The sequence below is a fragment of the Typopeltis vanoorti genome, chromosome 24 (assembly GCF_054136105.1).
Source record: "Typopeltis vanoorti isolate ZY-2024b chromosome 24, IOZ_Tvanoo_1.0, whole genome shotgun sequence".
Lineage (NCBI taxonomy): Eukaryota > Metazoa > Arthropoda > Arachnida > Uropygi > Thelyphonidae > Typopeltis > Typopeltis vanoorti.
Window position 1 is genome coordinate 37,007,027 of NC_143572.1, and position 24,226 is coordinate 37,031,252.

Genomic DNA, 24,226 nt, shown 5'->3' on the forward strand with positions numbered 1-24,226 from the left:
TACATAGGACAGTACTGTGTAACATGTTGAATAATAACATCAAAAAGTTTAATTACCAGAATTCTATAAATAAAAACTTGAAAATTACCCAGAGGGAAAGCACAAAACAGAATTCATTAAGATGCAGAATTAATATACTTCTTTGTGGGTTGGTCAAAAGATGGATCATTAGTTCATTTTCCTATTTTTAATTCATCTTTATCAGAGTAATTCAATACATAAAGATGTAAAATTAAACATAAATCTTTTCAAACTACAGGATTTTATTCATTTATTTAAAGTTACCAAATTCATGGGTCATTTAGCATGCAAAGAAATGCAATACCGCACTCATGCATGTTTCTATGAGTTGCTAAATTCCCATATTCTCATTTGCTCAAAAGATGCATACAACTTTCTCAAAGTTAATTCTATTAAGCCAATTAAAACTTTCTATGGATACTTTTAAAAATAAACATTGAACAATTTTGGAATACTGTATTATCAGTTGAAAGAATTATATGATATTCTAAATATAGTATTTAAATAAAGAAAAATTCCAAATGACTGGAAAAAGACCTAACAATACCAATTTTCAGTAAAAAGAAGATTGCACAATTCCAGAACTACAGGGAATAAATCTGATTTGTGCAAAATTAAAATTATGCACAAAAATAAGTGGAAACATCATAAATAACTTGACTGAATTATCTGATGAGCAACAAGCACTCAGAAAAAAAAACAGATCAACATACATGAAATATTTATTATTATTATTATTAAGAGAACCTCCAGGGAGTCAGAGACTCATCGAGGGAGGCCACATACTACACACACACCAGCTATCATACTTATTCTTGAATTCATTCACACTGCTTGCACTCACATCCAATGGCAATCCATTCCAATCACGCACCACCCTCAAAATCTAGCCCTCGCACCCTTCATTCTCAGCTTCCAAGGATGCCCTCTCGTCCTTTCCCCACCCTCCATAAATTGAAAAATTCCATCAAATGAAATCCTGTATGACACTTTCAGAAGTTTGTAATTCTCAACCATATCACTCCATTTTCTCCTTTTTGCTAGTGTCTGCAGTCTACAAATTCTCAATCTGTCTCCATAATCAGTATCCCACAATCCTGATATCATTTTTAACACTCTCCTTTGTACTCCATATCAGAATCATAACGGAAACCAGGAGACCAGACCTGCGCACAATAGTCCAAGTGAGGTCTTATCAAGACCTTGTAAAGAGGCAAAATAACATCCTTATCTTTACATGTGATCGTTCGTTTCAGCATTGCAATTATCTTTTGAGTTGTATTTGAAATCTTTGCCACATGGCCCCTAAACTTCAACTTCCTATCTACTAACACTCTAAGATCCCTACCTCATCAGTTTCTTCTAGCCTAATCCCATTAATATAATACGATATTGGATATCTAATCATGCCGAAGTGAATGACTTTACATTTACTGACATTGAACCGACACCCATTTTCCCCATTCCAACAATTCCAGCCTATTCACGAATGCTGCTGATATGCAAAGACTGCATATCGGTAGCATTCCTGATTACCCTACCTATCTTTGCATCATCGTCATCAAATAACTGTATGTCGCTTGTCAAATCCTTCCCAATATCATTAATGTACAGACTGTATAACAGTGGATCAAGCATTGATCCTTGTGGTACACCACTTGTTATCTTAAACCTTGCAGACTTAGATCCCCTATATACCACTTTTTTTTTATATCTGTCAGTTCAGCCGTCCTCTTATCCATACTAATATTGTATAAACCAAACCCATTTTTTCCAATTTATGCAGCAGCCTGCCATGCTGTATTCTGTCAAAAGCCTTAGCAAAATCCAAAAGTATCATGGTGTATCCATTCCCCTTGTCTAGTTCAATGGTAACATTGTTATAGAATGTGAGCAAGTTGCTAAAACATGACCTTTCCTTAGTAAACCCATGTTGTTCATTGCAAAATAGAGATCCACTATCAACCCACTTCTGAATGCGGGCCCTAACCAATTTTTCCACAATCTTCACCACCATCACTCCTGAGATACTAATTGGTCGATAGTTGGGTACATCGGTCTTTACACCACCCTTGTACAATGGAATTACCATACATTCCTTCCATTCCTGCGGAATCTTCCCTGTTCTGAGAGTTCAATGTTCAATGTTGCGTTCACCAGGTTGATAACTTTTAACGAAATGGGCACTCATTAACTGAACAACCTCTTCTGTATCTGTAACCTTCATGCCATCTGGATTTAGAAGAGTTAATCTTTCATATTCATTCTTTCTTTTACTTACTACATATCGATAGAATTCTTGTGGGTTGTCTTTAGAACACAGAGCAAGTTTCTTTTGATAATCAGACTTTGCTTTCCGTACAACAGGTGTGACTATTCTAGCCTGCTGCATATAACGTTCATAACAGACGTCATCCTAATGCAAACGGTATTCCTTCCACATCGTCCTTTTCTTACGAATCTCTTGCTTAATAAGATTACACATCCATTTGACTCCTACTCTATTTATTCTTCGAACTCTCGGGACATTCTGATATCACATCATTTAAGTATTGTTTAAACTTCCCATGCACTGTCGATATTCTTTCCATCCAGCAACTGATCCCATTCCACTGAACTCAGTATATTCCTCAGTTGGTCATAATTTCTGCTTTGTAGTTCAGCATGTAACCTTTTCTGAATGGAACATTCATAAACTTCGTCACTTCCGAAGTGAGTACACATGATCACTGTCACCAACTGAAGGCAGAATAGTTACGTCTTTAACTGAAACGCCCTCTGACACTAAAATCAAATCTAACACTCTTTGACCTCGAGTTCCTTCTGTCACATGCTACTTGAGGAAGTTGTCCCGCAGCAGCTCAATAAATGCATTTTCATTCTTCTCATGAGATTTTACAGCTACACAATCAATATTTGGATAATTAAAGTCTCCCATTATGATTATTCTTTTCGCGCTCATCTTTTCTATTTGGTGATTCATTTCTTCATAACCAGAAACCGATCCACAAGGTCTGTAACAACACCCCACTATGTAATTTGTCTTGTGAGATTCCACCTCACACCAGATGGCTTCAAACTCACTGCCACATGAAATATTGTTAGTAATATTACTACATTCATAGGTCTCAACTCTAACTGGATTTAAGTAATCCAATATCATTAGCACCCCCCCCCCCCTCCTCTCCTATCCACTCTATCCTTCCTAAAAATACTGTACCCATGACACTCGATACCAGTTAGTAGGTCTGATTCTGATAGCCAGGTATCACTAATTCCTACAATCTGAGGTCACAACATATCGACTAAGGCAACAAACTCTACCCCTTTGTTCCTGATACTCCTAGCATTCATGTACAGACATAATAATCTATCTGCATGTTCTTTTGCATACTCTTGTTTGCAGTCTGCCCACAGTTGGACAACTTGCAGATCTCTATTTTTCTCTAATGCCTTACATATGTAGACATCTTTGCACACATATGATGGGTCCAAAGCGGACGAACACAAACCCGAAATCTTTCTCGCCTCGTCAACATTTCCATGACAAAGCCCATTCCCGTCTTTAACACGGTTATATACCATTGTCGCTCTTACACTCACATTCACACCATTCCTCCCTTTAGAATTTAGTTTCCCTGACTCTCTATGTTAGGTCTCATACCAGTTATTAGTTTTTGCAGACTCCTGATACCAAAAGCATTCAGGTGTAGGCCATCCCTCTTATACAAATCCAATCTTCCCTCAAACTCACTCCACACATCCAAAAACTCACATCCATTCCTTCTACACATCGAATCTTTTGCCATCATAGCCCTTCTTTTTAATTTATTTTTATCATAGCGAGGTAAAATACTAACGATTTTCACTTTCTCACTCTTCACTCTCACCTCTTCCAGCAATCCTATCATGTCCTCTTCAGGACCGGTGCATAGTATTTTTCTTGTGTGTGCGATTAATGTTCAGTGCCTTTCCAAAAGAGTTTTTTATATTTGAAAATTTTAAAAAACCCAGGAATTCCACTTCATCCCATATTTCTACAAATCTTTTTTAACCTAGTTACATAGGTGCATTTCTTCTAAAGCAAGTGAAATATCCTACCATTATGTCTTTTATACCAACAACTGTTCAATATAACTTGTTGGAAATGTTACAGAATACTAGCCTACTTAGTTCTCTCAGGAAGATTCAATGAAAATAGATAAGAGAATTTTACAAGAATGTTTCGCATTGGACTCGAGAGTTCGCCAATTATTTTGTGTCGCTGCCCTAACAGCCCGCTAATATAACAGGCTCGAATGTCGAGAAGAATGAGTTATCAGTAGTAAGCCGACTTTAAGGGCCAGACCACATGCATCCGATCCGATTAAAATTAGGATACAGCCCTTACACGGAACTCAACAATTAATCATATGTTGATTTATGATACATCAAAAAATAAAGAACTATTTTAGGTATATTTTCGTAAATTTTAATAAAAAATTACGGTGATATAATTGGGTCCAGATTACAATTTCAGAATTTATTTGTTCGTTTCCGGGAAGATCTGAAGGGGTCCGAACGGAAGACGACATACATTCATAATTATATGTACCATTCTGTACCATTCATTGTTCGTTTAAATTCTTATCTTATATTTTTTGACATCTTTTAGGCGCCTTTTCCTTTGCGACGCCTGTATACATTGCACACTTCGCACACGCCACCAGCCGGGCCTGGTCCTCTCTCATACTGAACTTATCGCCAGTTAAATTGTTCGTACCTACTACAACTGCGATTTCGTTTACTTTTCTTTTCTGTTTTTGTATTACCTGAGTTATATTTTTAATTTTTGCTCCAGGAAAACTCGATGTTATAACTCTCTCATCTATAGAATATTTTATTATAATAAAGAAAACGACAGAAAAATCATTAGAATACAATAAACCTCTTTACATGTGCTTTATTGGTTTAATTATGGAATAACCACATTGAAAAGGGGAAAAATATCAAAACAAGTTTCAGATCTAATTAAGAATATATACACAGACAACAGTTTTATAATAAATATAGAACAAGGATAGACTGAAGAAATTAAAACAATCAAAGAGATTTGAAAAGGTGACTCATTAATTTCATCTTATTTAACTTAGTGACTGATGAAATAATATAAGAAGTCAACAAAATAAAAAGTGTGGAATACAAATGAAAAATGAAAAATTAAGAACAACTGGATATGCTGGTTACTAAACACATTCAATAATGCAGCAGAAAAGAAAAATATGAAGATATCAATAAACAAACTATAAAAGATGCAAATTAGAAATTAAAGGAAAACCTAATTAAACAAGTTATTATTACTGCACAGATCCATGGAATCTGAGAGATCCAAACCACATGTCTATCATACCTTTCCTTAAACTCACTATAAGACATAGTACCCATAACTGGCTCTGGCAAGCCATTCATCACTCTCCAAACAAAAGATAAAGTCTTTACATCCTTGCTAACAACACTCTTACTCAATTTCCAGATTTGACCTCTTGTTCTATCTACTCTAGCCAATCCTTTTAGGAAATAATTCTATCACATCAAGTCTTTTTTTTTTTTTTCCCCTCAACTTTTGCAATTCACATGCTCACAATTTCTTCATAGGAGCATTCCACAAACCATTCACCATTTTGTGGATCTTCTCCACTACTTCTTCATCACCAAGAAGCTCAGATGAAGAGACTACAGTCATGCAGATGTGGACATATCAAGGCTTTATAAAGAGGAACGATAACTTCCTTATTTCTGCTTTTCAGTGCATCAATGATAATTAGCAATGTGCTCTCTCTGAACTTTGACTATCTACAACCATCCCTAAATTCCTAGCTTCAATTTCCTATAGGTCACCTACATTGTGAGCCTATTTAAATGATCTTCAAGCTCTCTATGTTGTCTTGATTAACCATTATTCTATCCAATTTTGCCTCATCAGCAAACTGAATATTTACCCTCAAATCATTTCACATATCATATATATACAAATTAAACAGCAGTGCTCCAAGCACACATTCCTGTGCTAGTCACCTGCTTTCTCCTGGAATCTGCTTTTCCACATATTGCTTTTTTGATATCTACACCAGCCACCCTCATATTCATATCAACAGTTTCATAACCATCCCAATTTGTTTCCAATTAGTACCATAATTGGTACCACATAGGCACCTTATCAAATGCCTTCGCAAAATCCAGCAGTATCATTGTGTAGCAATTTCTTTTATCCAACACAGATCATCTTCTTCTTCTGCAGCTTGTCCCACTTAAGTAGGGTAGCTGTTTGTAGTGGGTCTCCTCCACAACCTCCTGTCTCGGGCTGTAGTCACATTCAAGTTCTTCATCCTCAAGTCCTCCTCCACCTCTTCTTTGGCCGCCCATGCTCTTCCCCCCCCCCCGCACATCAATCTGCATGACCTTTCTTCCCGCACATTCTTCCTCCCTCCTCATCACATGACCAAACCATCTCAACCTTGCCTCATGTATCTTTGCTCCTAAGTTCATAACTTTCACCGTTCCTCTTACATAGTCATTTCTCAGACGATCCTTTCTGATCACACCGTGCATCCACCTAAGCCTTCTCATCTCTATTACCTCCATCCTGCTGATGTTATTTTTCTTCAGGGCCACAGTTTCCATAGCATACATCATAGCTGGTCTCACTACTGTCCTGTAGATTTTGCCTTTTAGATTGATCAGCACCCTCTTATCACATAGCACTCCAGCCATCTCCCTCCAGTTCCTCTATCCCACTTCCTTCTCAGCCTCACCATTCTCTTTCACTGTTGAACCAAAGTATCTAAAGTCACTGATCTTCCTGATGACATTTCCTTCCAGCTCCAGATCTGTCTCCTGGCTGCTATCCGCTTTGCAACACATACTCTGTCTTACTTCTGCTCAGTCTCATACCTCTCTCTTCCAGTACTTTCCTCCAACTTTCCAATTCAGCTGCCACTTCTTCTATTGATTCTGCACACAGACATCTCTCTTGTCATCTGCATACAACATAGTCCACGGTGTGTCTTCTCTCACCTCCTTCATCACTACCTCCATCACAATATTAAACAGGAACGGACTTAATACTGATTTTCCAGTGACAGTTGGCTTGCAACCACTGGAAAATTTTCTGTCTCTCCCAGGCAGGTCCGAACTCTTGTCTTCACATTTCTTTACATCTCCTGCACCAGCCTGACATATTTCTCTGGTACCTTCTTCTCCCTCAGACACCTCCAGACTTCTTGTCTTGGCACTCTATCATATGCTTTCTTCAGATCAATAAATCCCAGATGTAGCTCCTGTTGCTTCTCTCGAAACTTTTCCATCATCTGCCATAACCCAAAGATAGCATCTATCGTCCATCGACCAGGCATGAAGCCAAATTACTCCTTTGTAATCTCCACCTCATTCCTCAGTCTTCCATCAAGAACCCTCTCTAGGATTTTCGTTGTGTGGGACATCAACTTTATTCCTCTGTAATTCTTACAGTCTTGTGCATCCCCTTTACTCTTGTAGATGGGGACAAGAATACTTTCCCTCCATTCCTCGGGTATATTTTCCTGTTGACAAACTTTTATTAACAGGTCCCACAGTCCATCCACTGGGATCATGTCAGGGCCCACCGATTTTCCATTCTTCATCCTCTTTATAGCCTCCTTCACTTCCACTCTACTAATGTTCTGCACCATCCCTCACAAGGCTCCCCATCTTCTCTGTGAGTCCTTGCATTTTCTTCATTCAAAAGCCCTTCAAAGTATATTCTCCATCTGTTTCTTATATCCACATCCTTCCTCCAGAGTCTTTGATCTGATCACACGTACGATGTCCTTTGATGCCTTAGTTCTACATTTTGCCAATTGATAATTCTTTCTCTGTCCTTTTATTTTTAATTGATCATAAAGGTCTTGATATGCCATGGCCTTTGCCTGTGCAACAACTCTCTTGGCTTCTCGCTTTTTCCTCTCTGTACTCCTCTCAGTCCTCTTCCACTCTTGACTCGTCCCACTTCTGCTTTGCCTTCCTGTTAGCTGTCACTGCTTCTTGTACATTATTATTCTACCCCCCCCATTCTGTTTTCTAATCTTTCCATGTTTCACCAAGCACCTTAATTGCACAGTTTAGAATTGCTTTTGAATTATGTCTCCACCAATCTTGTACACTTTCTAGTCCATCCGAAATCCTCTCTAACACCTTCTCCCTCAGCTCATCTGTTATAAGAAAAAAGTAAATTACTAAGGCATGACTGACCCTTCATGCTATTCCCCACAGAGTATCAATATTCTTATCCACCCATTCCTGAATTCTGTTTTTGACCAACTTTTCCAATACTTTTACCGCCACACTCAAGATACTGATTGGTCTATGATTTGCTATTGCAGTCTCAGACCCTCCTTTATGCAAAGGAATTATTTTGCCCTCCTTTCCATCCTTAGGACTGAGACTTGAGTTCAACAGCCTAGTCAGAGACAATGTCGGTTCCTTTGCACATTCCGCTAAAAAAATGATATTCCATCAAATCCCATATCCATAAGTTAGTAAGATAAATATTTTTAGGAATAGAACTAAATAATTATGCCATTGCAAAAAACGAAGTACATGAACAAACAATGAAAGCTCACAGAATCTCTGGATGTCACATCATCTTGAAAAATAAGAACATAAGTAAAGAAAAAACAAAAATAAGAATCTATAAAGGAGTTTTCAGGCGAGTACTTCAATAACATGTGCAGCAAAAACACATGCAGGAACTGCAAAAATTAGACAAATAAATGAAACCATTGAGATTAAAACATTAAAAAAAAAAATAATGGGTGTATCAATATTAAATATAATTAAGAACTCACAAATAAAAGAAAATTGTAAAATACTGCTAATAAAGGAATTGATTCAAAAATAAAAAAAAAACATATAAAAATAACGTAGAATAATGGCAAATAAAGAACAGAATACCAAGAGGGTAAGAGAAGCAATGATGGTAGGATGGTTTTTGAAAACAGCAGCAGCCCCACCAGCAACTAGGCTTAATAGTGAAAGAACTGTTATTCTGCATCTAAAGAGGTTCATACCACAAGTATTTTCATTAGCCTCTAAATTTATTTGCTTCAAAAGAACACTAGTTTTCCCAAACCTTTAAAATAAATCTCACATATTATATTCACTTATCTTATTTTCATAAATAAGATAACTGTTAAAAAAAATTGCTTAAAAATATTTCATAAGAGAGAAACTTTCTCTCTCACATTCACACAAATTTAAGTTCAATTCATAGATGAAGGGAAGGAAGTTATCTAAGGACAAAACAGTCTAGTAGTAACAACTTTGTTCCAACATATTCAGTTTCAAAATGAGAGCTATCTCACTCTGATTCAAAATTAACATTCTTCTCAAATAATTATTTTCCTTAAACTGAAAGAAATATTCTTGTCCTACCTCAGTAGACTTTAGTGCAAACATCTTATTAGAAAAATTATCCAAGAGAAAACACACTTAGAATAAATTCAATTGGCTTGACAGTTATTTTTTCTGTCTGAATACAGTTTTCTTCTAATATAAACATTCACATTCATATCATAAAGAATACTTCTTAGAAGAAAACACAACTTTGTGTCTTGGAACAAACATTCCATTTTCAATTTTATCTATCAACTGATGTGACCTTAAGATGAAGACAACAACAGTATACCAATACTAAAGGAATTTGCTTTTTTTCAAAATGTACTAATGCTTTATCATTTTAAAACAATGTTAGAGGTCTTCTAGATTTTTATCTGCTTATTCATCATTTGAAAGAAAATTTCATATAAATCTCTAGGTATCTCATTCCATTACTTGAACTTTTTACTCTCTTTCTCTTTCACTAAAAGGAAACTCACAGCTGCATTCTAATCTCCACAACAATGAAAACAAAAACAACTTTAGGCTATGTTACAAAAAAAAAACTTATGCTGTTTCCTGAAGTATGCACATGAATGCAGCTTAATGGTACTCTCATTGTATGGGTGCAACAAACTAATGTATAAAATTTTTTTTCACACTTTTACTACACAGTTTTAGTCTATTAAATAAAAGAATGATCATTTCTGATATATGTTGGTCAAAATGCTGGCTTGGTTGGCCAGCATATCAGCAAAGAGGTTGCAGTTCGAAACTTACCATGGGCATGGATTTTGTGACTGTCCTACTAACTCTGTGTGGAAAGAGAATCTGCAAAACCTACAACTTAAGGTTTCACTCCCAAAACCCTAGGAGGTACAGGAGTTACCTCTTTAAGGCATCCAAGGAATGCAAATGTGAAATAACTTAACTAAAATTAAATGCAGTTCTTGGACTTGAAAACTGTTTCATGCATTGCTGATACTTCATAATATGTTAAAATACCTTAAAATTATTTTAAATTACTTATTAAATAATTTTTATTCTCTTTATGGAGACAAAGAGAAATGAATTTAATTATAATGATATATTATATTTCACAACAGAGTATTAAAACAAAACTGTATTTCATTACTGTATACATGTTTAATTAAGTCAATCTCTTTCTAATTTTTTTAATTATAAGGTCTTAATACATAAGTCAGCAAATTTATTAAAAATAAAATGTATGAACAAAATTCAAATTCAGATACTTCACAATTATCTGTAATCGTTTCAGAAATCTATGACCAAATTTTTTAAATATATATATATCTTGGTCATATCTGCTGACCAACCAGGCCAGCACATATCAAGAAATTATCATTTTTTTATTTAATAGACTAAAACTGTGTAGTAATTTCAGATAAAATATTATACTTCATGCATATCCCCTCACAAATTATACATTTTAAAATTTAATGTAGAAATTCATTTTGGCCGCAATAAGCCGAATGCAATCAAAGAGTTTTCTTTCAACTATTACAAATATTTCTTTCAACCAACTATGAAGAAAAGAAATACAATATTTGTTTGACTTCATATTCTAAGCAACAAATGCAAAATGTTATATTCAGGAAATAACAATCAGAGAAAAGAGAGAGTAGCTATAGTATTCAATACTAAATGAGGATAAGCTTTTGAATGGCAAACAATATCAAATAGAGTGATGTGAATAAATATCAGAATGGGAAACTGGACAATGAGACTTATTTGTGGTTACATTCCCACAGGAGGAACTTTTTGAGGCATCAGAGAAGGCAGCTGGCAAAATGAAAAAGGAACAGTAGTTCTTGTTGGAGATCTAAATAAGAAATAATTACCAAACACATAGAAATGTTCTGGGAAAATTTGGATAAAAAACAAAAGTTAATAACAATGGTAAGTGTCTGCTGAATTTCTGTTAAGACATGGACTACTATTACTAACAACCATGTTCAAACATAAAAATGTGCACAAATTCACATGGAGAGAAGATGCAAGAATTAAGAAAAAGTCTCATTATAGTCAATAGCAATGCTATCCCCACTGGTTCAAGACACAGTTAGCCTAGTGGCTGTGCGCTTTGCACAGCCACTATGCCATATGCCTCGGGAAGGAGTGTCCTAGTGTCCCATCGGTGACGTGAGGAGCGGAAGGATCTTCCTCAGCTATAGCTAAGTTAGCCAGTCTTGGGCGTGGTGAGTAGGGTTTATTCCCCAGTTTATCCTGGGGTTTTTCATCCCGCAAAGCAGGCAAACCGGCCTTGAACTCAACACTACAGAACATAGGATACACTGGGATGCAGGGCTGACCACCTTATCCTGTGAACGGTTTGAGGTCCAATGATTAACCAAACCCTTGACATCGCAAAGTAAAAGAGGGTAAAAGAAAGATGAGATGAGTATCCAGAGGATTTGAAATAGGAAGTGATCACTATTTAGTTTTGAGCAGGTAAAAATTGAATTTCATATTGAAAAGAAGACTGTGTAAGTCTTCTTTCATATTGAAAAGAAGATCTTCAGATAGCAGCATGCAGGAAGTACTGTGAAGACCATGCATGGATTGAGGATCTGGGAACTTAGTGAGTTAGGCCTACAAGTCTTCTGTCCCAGTGCATATCTCCTGCTCTGTAAGCAGCAATAACCACAAATGGAACACTCCATAATAAATTATAGCAATACTGTGATTAAAAAAAAAATCCCATAAAAATAAAAAATATACATAAAAAAATTGCAACAGAAATATATCAGAGAACAAGATCCTTTGCAAATAAACAAAATTCCACATCCACCTCACTAATGTCTGATGTTTCATCATATACATTAATGATATTCTAATCTCAAATGTCATTTTCTGTCCTTTTTTTAGAACATAGTATGTTAAAGTGAACACAGTTCAACTAATATACTATGTTCTACATGAGTAAAAAGTACAAAATATGCATTTGTCAGATCTAATATTGTACGGCATACATTACTAACCCTCGATCACTCTTCATAGTCTGCTATGTCTCAAGATTTTCTGGCCTCATTTGTTGCTCTCCTAATTCTGTTCACTATGGATATCAAATTCCTTCTTCTTACTTCTTCCTTCCTCTTTTACCTTGCAGTATTGAAGATTTCTTCACTTAACTGCTACCATATCTCGAAGATAAGGTAGTTAGCCCTATGCTTCCTGGTGGGTCCTAAGACCTGTAGATGCGCGCGTTCATGGGCCAGTTTTCCTGAGTTTTTCAGGTATCAGACTGGCTAACTCACCTTTAGTCGAAAGAGACCAGATAAAGGTTGCTCACATCACTGACGGGAATCGAACCCAGGTCTTTCCAACCAAAGGGCCTTGTCTATACTGACTGAGCTATGGAGGCTCTGATATCAAATTTCAAAATGACAAATTATCTAGACAGTGAGATCATATTCCTTGGACACTTCAAAGTACAGAAATCTTTAATTCAAGCTGGTGCTATCTTCACTTCTTTAATTTCAAGCTGAAAGGGAAGCTGAATTACTTACTGTTAGAGATGATCTTAAAAAAAACTGTTTACCCACCAACCCAAATAATCTTCCTAATTCTCCTAACACCCTGAACCTGTTCTTAACAACATCTCCCTCCAAACATAATGCACACATAAGTTATCTTTTTCACAACTCTATCCTCTTGTCCACACATTGGTTCCACAGTCTGTGAACCATGGAGCATCACATGCAACCATCTAGCTACCTCCACCTGACTTTGGCCAGTCTCTAGTCTTATGATGGCTTCCCACCTGAGTTTATCGGTTAAATATCTTGCAGCCATATCTGTGAAATTTACTATCATGAAATGTCTTGTTCTCACTCCAGACACGAAATCAAAAATCACTCCAAAATGTCCACTTTTATTGGCTCATTTGCATATACTGCTGTCAGCACCACTCATTTGTAATGATAACCAGATTTAGCATATCTTTTTATATACTGCACCTGACTTTCATATCCCAGTTATGATTTTTCTCTTTGTTCCTTTATTTATAGAATGTATTAGATGGTACTGTTTTGTAAAATTATGCCAATAAAAATGATCCACTGGAAACTACATGAACCTTACATATTAAATTTCAAATTTTATTAAATTCTGTTCAACTAGAATGGAGTTATTGTAGCAATAACAACTTCAACACAAATGGACAATGAAAATGGTCCAAATGAAATAAATTGAGATAACTTACCAAATTTTTATAGGGATTCCTTAATAATTTCATCTAGAGGATAACTTACATACAGACAATCTAACGATGCTTATATATTTCATGAAACACACCTCATAAAAGGATGTGATCAATGTAGTGCCTTCAGATATTTCTAATGGAAGCTAAGGTGATATACTGTAATAAAAAAACTGCAAAAATGAAACCTGATACCTCAAGCATTTCAATGAAAGTCATTTCTTGATGAAAAAGGATATCAATTACATTCCCTAAGTATAATATTTATTACTTGTATGACAAACAATAATTATCAGCTAATCAGTTTAATTTTATTCCTTTTTATCAATCAAATGAACATCAGTTAAATTCTTATATAATTATGAAAAAAAATTTTTTAAAAAAATGCAAATGTCTTACATGTTCACATGGAGGACAAAACCAGTCCCCATCAGGAATAATCATTAAAGGTGGACTGAGACAAGCTGTATGATAACCAGCATCACATTTATCACAAAGAAGAATCTGAAAATCAAAGTAAATTATTGACATCTTTTATTCATAAATAACAAATCAACAACAATAACAGGAGCAAAACCAATTGATTAAGACCTCATCAGAAAAGAAAAACTAAATGAAATTGTAATTTCTTATATCTAAGAAATTACAATTTCTTAGATATAAGATACAATTTCCACAATACGTTTTTTTTTAAAAAACTTATTTACATTCTGACACCATAACTCATATCATATAATCTACCTGTGGAATTAATCTCCATAGTTATTATTATTATACAGCATCTCCATAGAGTATGGAGACTAATTACTCACAGTTCTCAGCATCATAAAGTGTATATACACCACTATATCTATATAAGGATCAAGACAATCACATATAAATTATTTATAATACCAAATTAAAGTAGCCATATAAAAGTTAATACAGCTTAAACTATCAAAATTATAGCAATACAACCTTACAAGGCAAATATACATACATACAGGGAGTTTCAAATTAAAGTGCCTCTATTCAGTTAGTTATTCACATATCCTATTCAGTGCAATCGAGAGAGAGAGAGTGCCAGTAGACGAAATATTCTTATATTTTGGTGGGAACCCTAACCAGATCATGGGAAAGAGAGTTTTACAATAAAAAAAATTAGTTCAAAAATGATCGATATGGGAAATATGATGCTGTAAGCAAGAAAATACAGTGAATTTTGCATACCAAGTGAGCTATAAGGTGGTATAAATGAAAGAGTGAGAATGACTCTACAGTTATTCAACTTGCACAATGGGTCCCACTTTGTCTGAATGTGTCTTACTTATGAAATTTATACAGGAATGGGGGGGGGGGGGAATATGCTGCGGCAGCACTTTGTGAGTACAGACACCTAAAGACTTTGCAAAAAATTTTAGATGATCCGGCAGGCAATTCAACTAGCTGACTAATCCTGGCTGGGCAATCTAGAATCCACCTCTAATCAAAGCAGAGGCCAAAGTAGTACAAGACTACCAGATTTCCCTGGGTACACCTCACGGCAAATATAGTGTCAGGGTGTCGGATCCTAGTGCTGGTGATCTGGAAGAAAGGATAGTAATAAAGACTCAGAAAAAGTAGACACAGAATATGAGAAAAAAAGAAACAAAGAAACAGAGGGAGAATGAGGAGGTCCCCCTTCAGCATAAATAGATGCCAATGAGGAGAGATGGTCATAGGAAAGATTATTCCACAGAACTGAAATAGACAGAATGAAAGAGGAATGGGAGGCAGGTTTGATAAGTCAACAGTTCAACTCCAAGCACAATAGTATAGACTTAAACTCCTATCATGGACTAGTAAGTGCACATAAAAAATTTCGCCCCAATGCTTTTAAACCCAAAACAAGAATAGAAAAATATCAGTGGAACGACTCAACTCTTCTTAGCAACAGTACTTTTTACAGTGCACAGGAGCATTACGAAACAAACAAATGGAAGACCCAATTGCCTGAAGAATTACCCCAGAGATTTACTTATATTGCACAGACTATCATGAAGTAGCAGCAAAAACTTGGCTCACCAAGATTTCACCTTCTCAAAGGGAGTTTGAGCTGGTCTCATATGGGGATGGCAGGGTTTTTCCTCCCACAAAGTAGGTAAACTGGCCACACTGACCTCATTGCCTTTGCTTAGGCTGTAATTACAAGTAAAACAAACCAAACCAATCTTCTCAAGGGAAATTGGGTAAACAGAAACCACTAAAGAAATGATAAAGAAATGCAATGACATTAAGCAGCAACACAGAAATCAGACAACAGACATGATCAAGTATATGGCCTTTCAAAAGGAAAAGAAAAACCATATCCAGGTTATCTCTCAGAAATGAGAACTATATTAAAATACCCATAAAAACAGAGGAATGTACCAGGTGGCTAATTATGCACCATAGAAAGGAAGCTCGAAAGACCATGAATAAGAGGCAAAATGAAGACCACTAAGTGTGGAAGAACTACTTTGAAAAACTGTTGAACACTTCATCAGTGAACTTCACTAAAGATGCTTTGCCAGAAATAATAATAATAAAAAAAAGAACTTTTCATTATGTGTAACAATTTCATAATGGAAGAATTTGAAACCGCATTAAAACATAAACTGAACTGGACAGTATTCCAGCAGAGGCTATTGAACGTGAAAGAAATCAGCTTAGGAAACAGCTATTAAATATCTGTAGTGCAGCTCTAGCTACATCTAAGATTGCATCACAATGGGGAGAGAGAGAGAGAGAGAAACCTAATAATGCCAATACCCAAAAAAGCAATCTAAACAATCCAGATAAATACAGAGGTATCACACTAATTCCTATCATGCTGAAAATCTATAACGAGATAATTCTAAACTGAAGTGAACCATATATAACATCTCTTCTCAAAAAAATAAGCAGGTTTCTTGAAAAAACAGAAGCATTGTAGAGCACATCCTGCTTTAGAAGGTGCAAGGGATAAAAATCTTCCTTTAAATAAATAAATCTATTAATTTAATTTTAATAGATTTATCAAAAGCTTTTGATTCAATCAACAGACAAAAGATGTTCAAAATTCTCAGTTATTATAGCATTCCCTTACAAATAATCAAGGTAACAGCAGACCCATACCAGAAGGCATTTGATCAGGTTTTACACAGGGGCCTACTCACCAAACTGCCATCCTATGCTATGCCTTCCCCATTCTGCAACTGGATTGCCAATTTCCTCATTGGTCACTCACTACGTGTCATGGTGGATGGCTTAGTCTCCTCAGATTTCCCCAGCAATGCAGGAGTACCCCAGGGTTCTATTCTTTAAACTTTCAACAACCTGCTCTCACAGACTTCCATTCCTATTCATAACTTTCCTGACGACAGTACACTCCATTCCTCCTTTTTATTTGACAAACCTGTTAGTGCTAAGTATTAGAATCCTGAAGATCTACCATGACCAGGAGAGTACAAAGGAGAGTGTTGAAAATGATATCAGGATTGTGGAATACTGATTATAGAGACAGATTGAGAATTTCTAGACTGCAGACATGAGCAAACAGGAGAAAGAGGGGTAATATGATTGAGACGTACAAACTTCTGAAAGGGTCATACAGGATTTCAATTCATGGAATTTTTCAATTTATGGAGGGTGGGGGGGGGGGGGATAGACAAGAGGGCATCCTTGGAAGCTAAGAATGAAGGCTGCCAAGAAGGGTGTGAGGGCTAGATTTTTCTCTCAGAGGGTGGTGCGTGATTGGAATGGATTGCCATTGGATGTGAGTGCAAGCAGTGTGAATGAATTCAAGAATAAGTATGAAAGCTGGTGTGTGTAGTATGTGGCCCCACTCGATGAGTGTTTGAATCCCTGGAGGACTTTCTTAATAATAATAATAATAATAAGTAAAGTTGGTATATGGTGTGGAGCCAGTTGAATAATAAATTTATATGGAATAAGAGAGAAATTAGCCAAAACACTAAACTAGCAGTATACAAGACAGTGTTCAAACCGCTTTTAAGTTATGGATCTGAGATTTGGGTTAGAAATAAAGCCTAATCAAAAACTAGAGACCACAGGTAACAGGGTTCTGAAAAAAAATAGGGGAGTGAACTGATGACAGAATCATATTAAAAATGAACATATTAGAAAGGAACTTGGCATTGCTAGCATTCAAAATGTGTCAACAGAGCTAATCTAAGGTGGTATGAACACTTAAATAGAATGGGGGAGGAAAGGTTAACATAACAGGTGTTTGATGCCAAGATAGCTGGAAAGAGATCTAGAGGAAGACCACAGTCTAGATGGACTGTTGCAGTCAGAAGTGCCTTAGAAGCATGAAATGTTAGATATGACAATATTGGAGTACTTACAAGTAATAGACCAATTTGGAGGAAAATTGTAGTAACCTGAACATCCCTTGAGGGTATATCAGGAAATTGATGATGATGATGTAAACTAGAGAAAGAACTATATAACTCTTCAGGAAAGAAACATTATGCTTCTTTTTAATAGTTCTGCTTGTGTGATATTTGCACATTTTAAGACAAAGTGCATTATTTATACTGGAGATAATGAAAGGAAATGTATTCATCATATAAATTATGGAAACAATTACCATGTTAGAGTAAAACTTCAGTTTAATATAAACCAAATTAATTACTCAACGTTTTGACCTTCACATTAAGGTCATCATCTGGAGTATATACATATATATGTGGAGTATATATACTCCATACACACGCATACTCCTCTAAGGATCCTCTCTTCTTGTTGGCTCACCCTGAAGTTTCTCATATCTGTTGCACCTGCAACTTACCTTATATTAGTGAAATTGGATGTACAATCCTTATTTGTAAAAAAGAACACAAATGACATTAAATTTAACAATTTAGGTGGAGTAGGCCTCTCAGATCATGCTCTTAACATCCTACACCAAATTAATTAGAAAAGAACATGCTTTTTACATCATACAAAAACTTGGAATGAACAGAAATTTATAGAAGGCTGTGAAATTTTGATTCACCATCCTAATCTTAACAATAATGGTGGCATAAAAATCCCAAGAATTTGGATGACACACATTCAGCCCACTTAGTTCTTCAAGTTTTCCAGCAAACTCTGACTTTAGGACTCTAAGCAATTATTTCAGCTTTTATTGGCCGCCATCCATATTGTTTTGTTTTGTGCGTACGTATTGCTCTCTAGCTTAATTTATATTTGTAACCAAATAGATAATAATAATAATAGGATTCTAGCTTTGATGTAATAAGGTCCCCCCAGAGGACAGGCCAATACTTGTAAGTAATTTTAGCATACCATGTAGATTGTTTCTTTCTATATATGTGTATACTCCAGATGATGACCTTAATGTGAAGGATGAAATGTCAAGTGATTATTTTGGTTTATGTTAAAGTGAAGTTTTACTCTAACACGGTAGTTGTTTCCATAATTTCTATGATGAATTCTGATTACTATGAAGGAAAGAAAAAGTAGCACTTAACCAAAAAAGGACAGTCCAAACAAACTGCAGTCAATAATAAGTTTTATGCCCTTTGCTATTATAAAATAATTTGCTATTATTTTATTTTTTGGATATTTTGTAAGAGAGAACTTTTTCATAGGACTTTCACACATTAAAGCCTGCTGCAAAAATAAAGTATCACATAGAATAACAAACTCTTTTTATTGCATTCTCAACTATGTTCGTGAAATTATTTTTCTTCTTATCATCAGGATAATTACATGAATAAACTTAAAAAAAAAAAAGAAAAGAAAAGTTCCTTATTCTATCACAGAAATCTATGCAATGATGATCCTGACTAACATTGAGTTACTGAAAAAAAGTAAATAAATTTGAAAAATTAAGAATAAACAAATTATTTTTCAGAATAAGTTAACATTTCTTTTGTGGTATAGAGATAATGGAGTTATTCCTCATTTTTAAGGTTACGCCAGCAGTTCACCACGAAGCATGTTTTAAGAATTTTCCAACACAAAGAAGAGGCAATACTTAAAGAACACATACAACAAACGTGGTGGGATCTTTCACAAACAGACAGCTAGTCAAAAATCTAAAAAAACAGCCACAGTGACAGATTACCACTCAATAAAATAGTCACCAATAAGTCCTCAAGAACATTTTTTGATTCTGAAGTGAACATCATTTCCTGATGTTTTAGCTTTGTGATCCTTCCTAGTAGGATTCCAAAAATTAGATATTATGGCAAGTGTAAACAGAAGCCTTCAAGAATTACATAAGACATATTTTCTTCAAATCCATAAAGCCTCCAAACTTTTACAAGCAAAACCACCCACTAATAATATCACAAAAATAGAATGATGGGGCTGTAGAAAACATTAAAAATGATAATAACATTGTAGTACTAAAATCAGTAGATTACAGAGAAAAAATGCACAAGCCTTTACCATTTTTGTATACATCTGATGAAATATCTGAACAAAATACTCAATTTTTCAGTATACATGAAGCCAACAAACTCATGACAACACATCACCATCCAATGCAAAATATAGATGTTCTCCACTCCCTATATGATAGGGCTTACAGAATTTCCACTAACATAGAAATAAGGAAACTAAGAGTTACAATATAGTTCAATCCTACCAAAAAATGGCTACAATAAAACATTAATCAAAACAATTCTAGATCAGCCTCCAAAATAATCAAATAAAGGAAAACCAAGAGGAGCAATGGTTATCTCATACATACAATCAGTCACAGACAAAACAGCAAGGTTGCATTGTCAACAAAATATAAACATTGCTTTCTAGCCACTCAACAAGATATCTAATCATCTGAAACTTCCAACATCTTCAGGTTAAAAACCCAGATATCTACAAGATCAACTACAGTTGTGGTTTACATTACATGGGGCAAGCAGGCAGGGTTGGAGAGATATGCCGATCAGAACACTTCAAGTACACTGAGAATAAAAGAGGACACAAATCAGGGGCAGCACATACAACTGACACATGACACCAAGTAATATGGCAATAAACAAACATTCTCCAAATAGATTGTTTTTTCTCAAGAGAATTCAAATAATCAGCTAAAATGATAAAACACCCTCTACAGTACAAACAACATCACAGCAAATGCATGCTTTCAATTGTTAATTATGTTCAAATGTTTTTGCTGTGATTGTTAACTGCTATTTCCTGTTTACAGTTGTTTTTTTTTTTTGTTTAGTTCATGAAATTCACAATAAAAATAGTTTCTTGTTCTATGTGATACTTTATTTTTGTGGAGTAATATTGAAAATCATAAATCTAGCTGCTCTATATTCTCTGGGGTCCCTCCCCTCCTAATTTAAGAAGTTAAGGGGGAAAATGTAAAATAGCTGAATGATGTTCATAACTTATTTCATTTGACTGAAGTACCCATCTTTTATTTTAAGCAAGTTACTGCATAGAATTCTTATCTAGATTGAATGTATATATATATACACACGCGTGTGTTGTACATTCAGTTCAGTGGAAGGTTGAACTTGTAAATTATGAAAACAATTAACAAATGAGTTTTCTGATTGTCAGATTAAACTTCATTTTTTTTATGAAGATAAATTTAAGTTGTGTGTGAGAACGAGAAAGTATACTTCTATAATTTTTTGAATATTAATTAATTATTAATTTGTTTTGTATTACAATTCTCCTGCTTTCTGAGACTAACATTAGTGAATGCAATGAGATTTTCGTTAAGACTTAGGGAAGAAACTAAATTTTTTTAAGATAAATAATTACACTGGCCAACAAAAAAAAATTTTTTTTCTGCTGATTATGATCTGACACTTGTTTTTTTACTAATTTCGGTGCACTGATTTCAAATATCAAACCCATTTTTCTCTATCACGTCAGGTTTTTCCTCTATGGCATTTTTTTTTTGCTAATTTGTAAGTTTTTGATAGTTTTAAAGAGGCAGTACTATTTAGAGGATCAAAAAAATCGATTTTTTAATATTATTTTTTGAAAGTATGTACTTTTAAAAATCTGTTCCTAACTTTTTATCAAGAAATTCGAAAAATTCCCGAAGATATAGCCTATTATTCAAAGCGGTGCGCAGATCAGAATCGGAGCGCTCACCGCTCTCGCTTGTTAGTACACGAATAAATGCATAAGAACCTGCAACGGCACATACTGGCGATTTGAATGCGAGAGAGGGGCTGATAACCGACCTAATACATTTAGGTGATGAAAAGTAGGCGATGACAACTGCCTAAAACAAATGAATGCTATATGCGTCATAGCAGACAAAGAACGATCGAAATCAGTCAATCGTTATTCATTAATCGTAATTTTTAATGAATATTGTTAAGTAGTTATGTATCTAATTATCGGCCTCTCTCGCATTCAAAGGGCCAGTACGTGCCGGTACGTGCCAGTACGTTACAGGTTCTTACGCATTTATTCGTTTACTAACAAGCGAGAGCGGTGAGCGCTCCAATTCTGATCTGCGCACCGCTTTGAATAATAGGCTATATCTTCGGGAATTTTTCGAATTTCTTGATAAAAAGTTAGGAACAGATTTTTAAAAGTACATACTTTCAGAAAATAATATTAAAAAATCGATTTTTTTGATCCTCTAAATAGTACTGCCTCCTTAAAACCAGCAAAAAGAAAATGCCATAGAGGAAAAACCTGATGCGATAGAGAAAAATGGGTTTGATATTTGAAATCAGCGCACCCAAATTAGTAAAAAACAAGTCTCATATAAAAGTCAGCAAAAATTGTGTTGGACAGTGTTATAGATACTGAAAAACTCACACCCATGATCCTTAGCTGCAGCAAGGAATTTGGCAGGAGTCATAAATTTATTTATTATCATTTTTTTTGTTTTGTTTTGTAATAGCAAAATTTTTGCCAATATAAAATTTTTGTATTGGCAACATCTTATTATTTTAAATAAAAATAACACCTATAATATAGAGTGGTCCATAAGTCATGAAGGGATTTAAAATGTGAATGACTCAAAACTAATAAAAAAAAATCTCCAGGATGACCACAAAGCTGTGGGTGTGAGAAATAGAAAGAGGCAACAGAGTGCAAATGAACAGAATGAATCAAGAAAACAGAGTATTAAAAAAAAAAAAAAAAGGAACCATCTATTAGGCAATTTCAGACTGGGTGAATAGAGATACCACTTTTAAGGAATTATTGACCGGTTGAAAAAAACTCAGTTGAATGATTTGTGAGAAAGTTGGAAGTTGGGTTTAAGTCAGAAAGGGTAAGTATGCATTTGAGAACTGAAAGAAAAGAAATGAAACTGAGGATGAAATTTATATTAGATATATTGCTGAAGTGCATCTGCAGGTTTTAGAAGATTTTTGGGAGGTTAATTTTTTTTTTATCATCATCAAATTGCTAATTTGCATCCTTGATGGTACAGGATAGTACTAAATGAAACGTTACATTACTAACTTCTATCAACAATTTTCCTTCAAAATATTCTATTATAGGCCAGGACTCATTGTGAGATCTTATATTTTATATCCTAGATCTTGGTCTTCCTCTGGATCTTTTCCCTGGCATTAAACACCTGTTCTGCTAACCTTCCTTATCCTATTCCATTTAAGCATTTAAGTGACTATGCCATCTGAGATTAGCTCTATGCACACATTCCTGAATGCTAACAATATCAAATTTCTTTCTGATATCTTCATTTTTAATATGATTCTTTAGTTTTTTTTTTTTTTGACTTTGCACTTCCACACATTCAGTGACACATTCTAGACACAACTACAAATCCATTTAAGTGCAGTCCATCAGCATTGTATAAATTTTTACATTTATCAAAAACATAATTCCTTCTGCACAACCTGTGTACTGATTCATTATATATCATCATCCTCCCTCTCAGTTTGCCTCTATCATAGCATGGCAGCAGACTCACAAACTTCACCTTCTCGCTCTACTTTTTTTGCTTCATCCAATAACTCTTTCACATCCTCCCCTCCTAAAAGACTTCGCACCCTTCAGGTCATTGGTTCCAGCCAAAACAATCAATTCTTTCACCTTCCCTTTCTGCATTCTAATGCCATTATTAGTATTATCAATTTTCGTACCAGGGAAACAAAATTTTGTAGTGTTCTCATGAAGTACTCCCTTTATAGTGGTGGTCGTCGGCGGTAGATGGTGTTAGTGGAGTTGAGTGGTGGAGACAGAGTCGTAGAGCAAGTGCCCTCCCTCGATGAGTCTTTGGACTCCATGGAGGTGTCAAATAATAATAATAATAATAATAGATATAACAGAATCGCCATAGAAAATTATCGGTTTATGCTCTTTCTCTTGTGTATTCTTACAATTTTCATTTTGGCTTTGGACTTCTTGTTTCTGTTCTCAGTTCGATCAATCTCTTGCTATTTCTGCAGCCTTTCAATCGTGCACTTTGTCCTGTGAAGACTACATGAAAGCAAGCTATTTCTTTATTCATGTCTTCTATGTTCTCCTGAACTTCTGCCACCACAACTTTTGCATATGCTATCTTACCACTACTTTCAATAACCTCTTATACTCTGTTTCACCATCGTTTAAACCCAGAACTACATTCACTCGAATACTTTCAGTTTCACAGAATTCAATACTAACTTACTTTATTATCTT

At 35.1% G+C, this 24,226-nt stretch overlaps 1 protein-coding gene across 1 annotated transcript in view; it reads right to left on the reverse strand.

The window, feature by feature from the left end:
- The window catches only part of LOC150093110 (uncharacterized), a 532,180-nt gene that overhangs the window by 205,880 nt on the left and 302,074 nt on the right, over positions 1-24,226 (reverse strand). Inside the window, exon 14 of the mRNA XM_090414155.1 lies at positions 14,033-14,137. Coding sequence (XP_090270281.1) covers positions 14,033-14,137 — 105 coding nt within the window. The remainder of the gene's footprint in view (positions 1-14,032; positions 14,138-24,226) is intronic.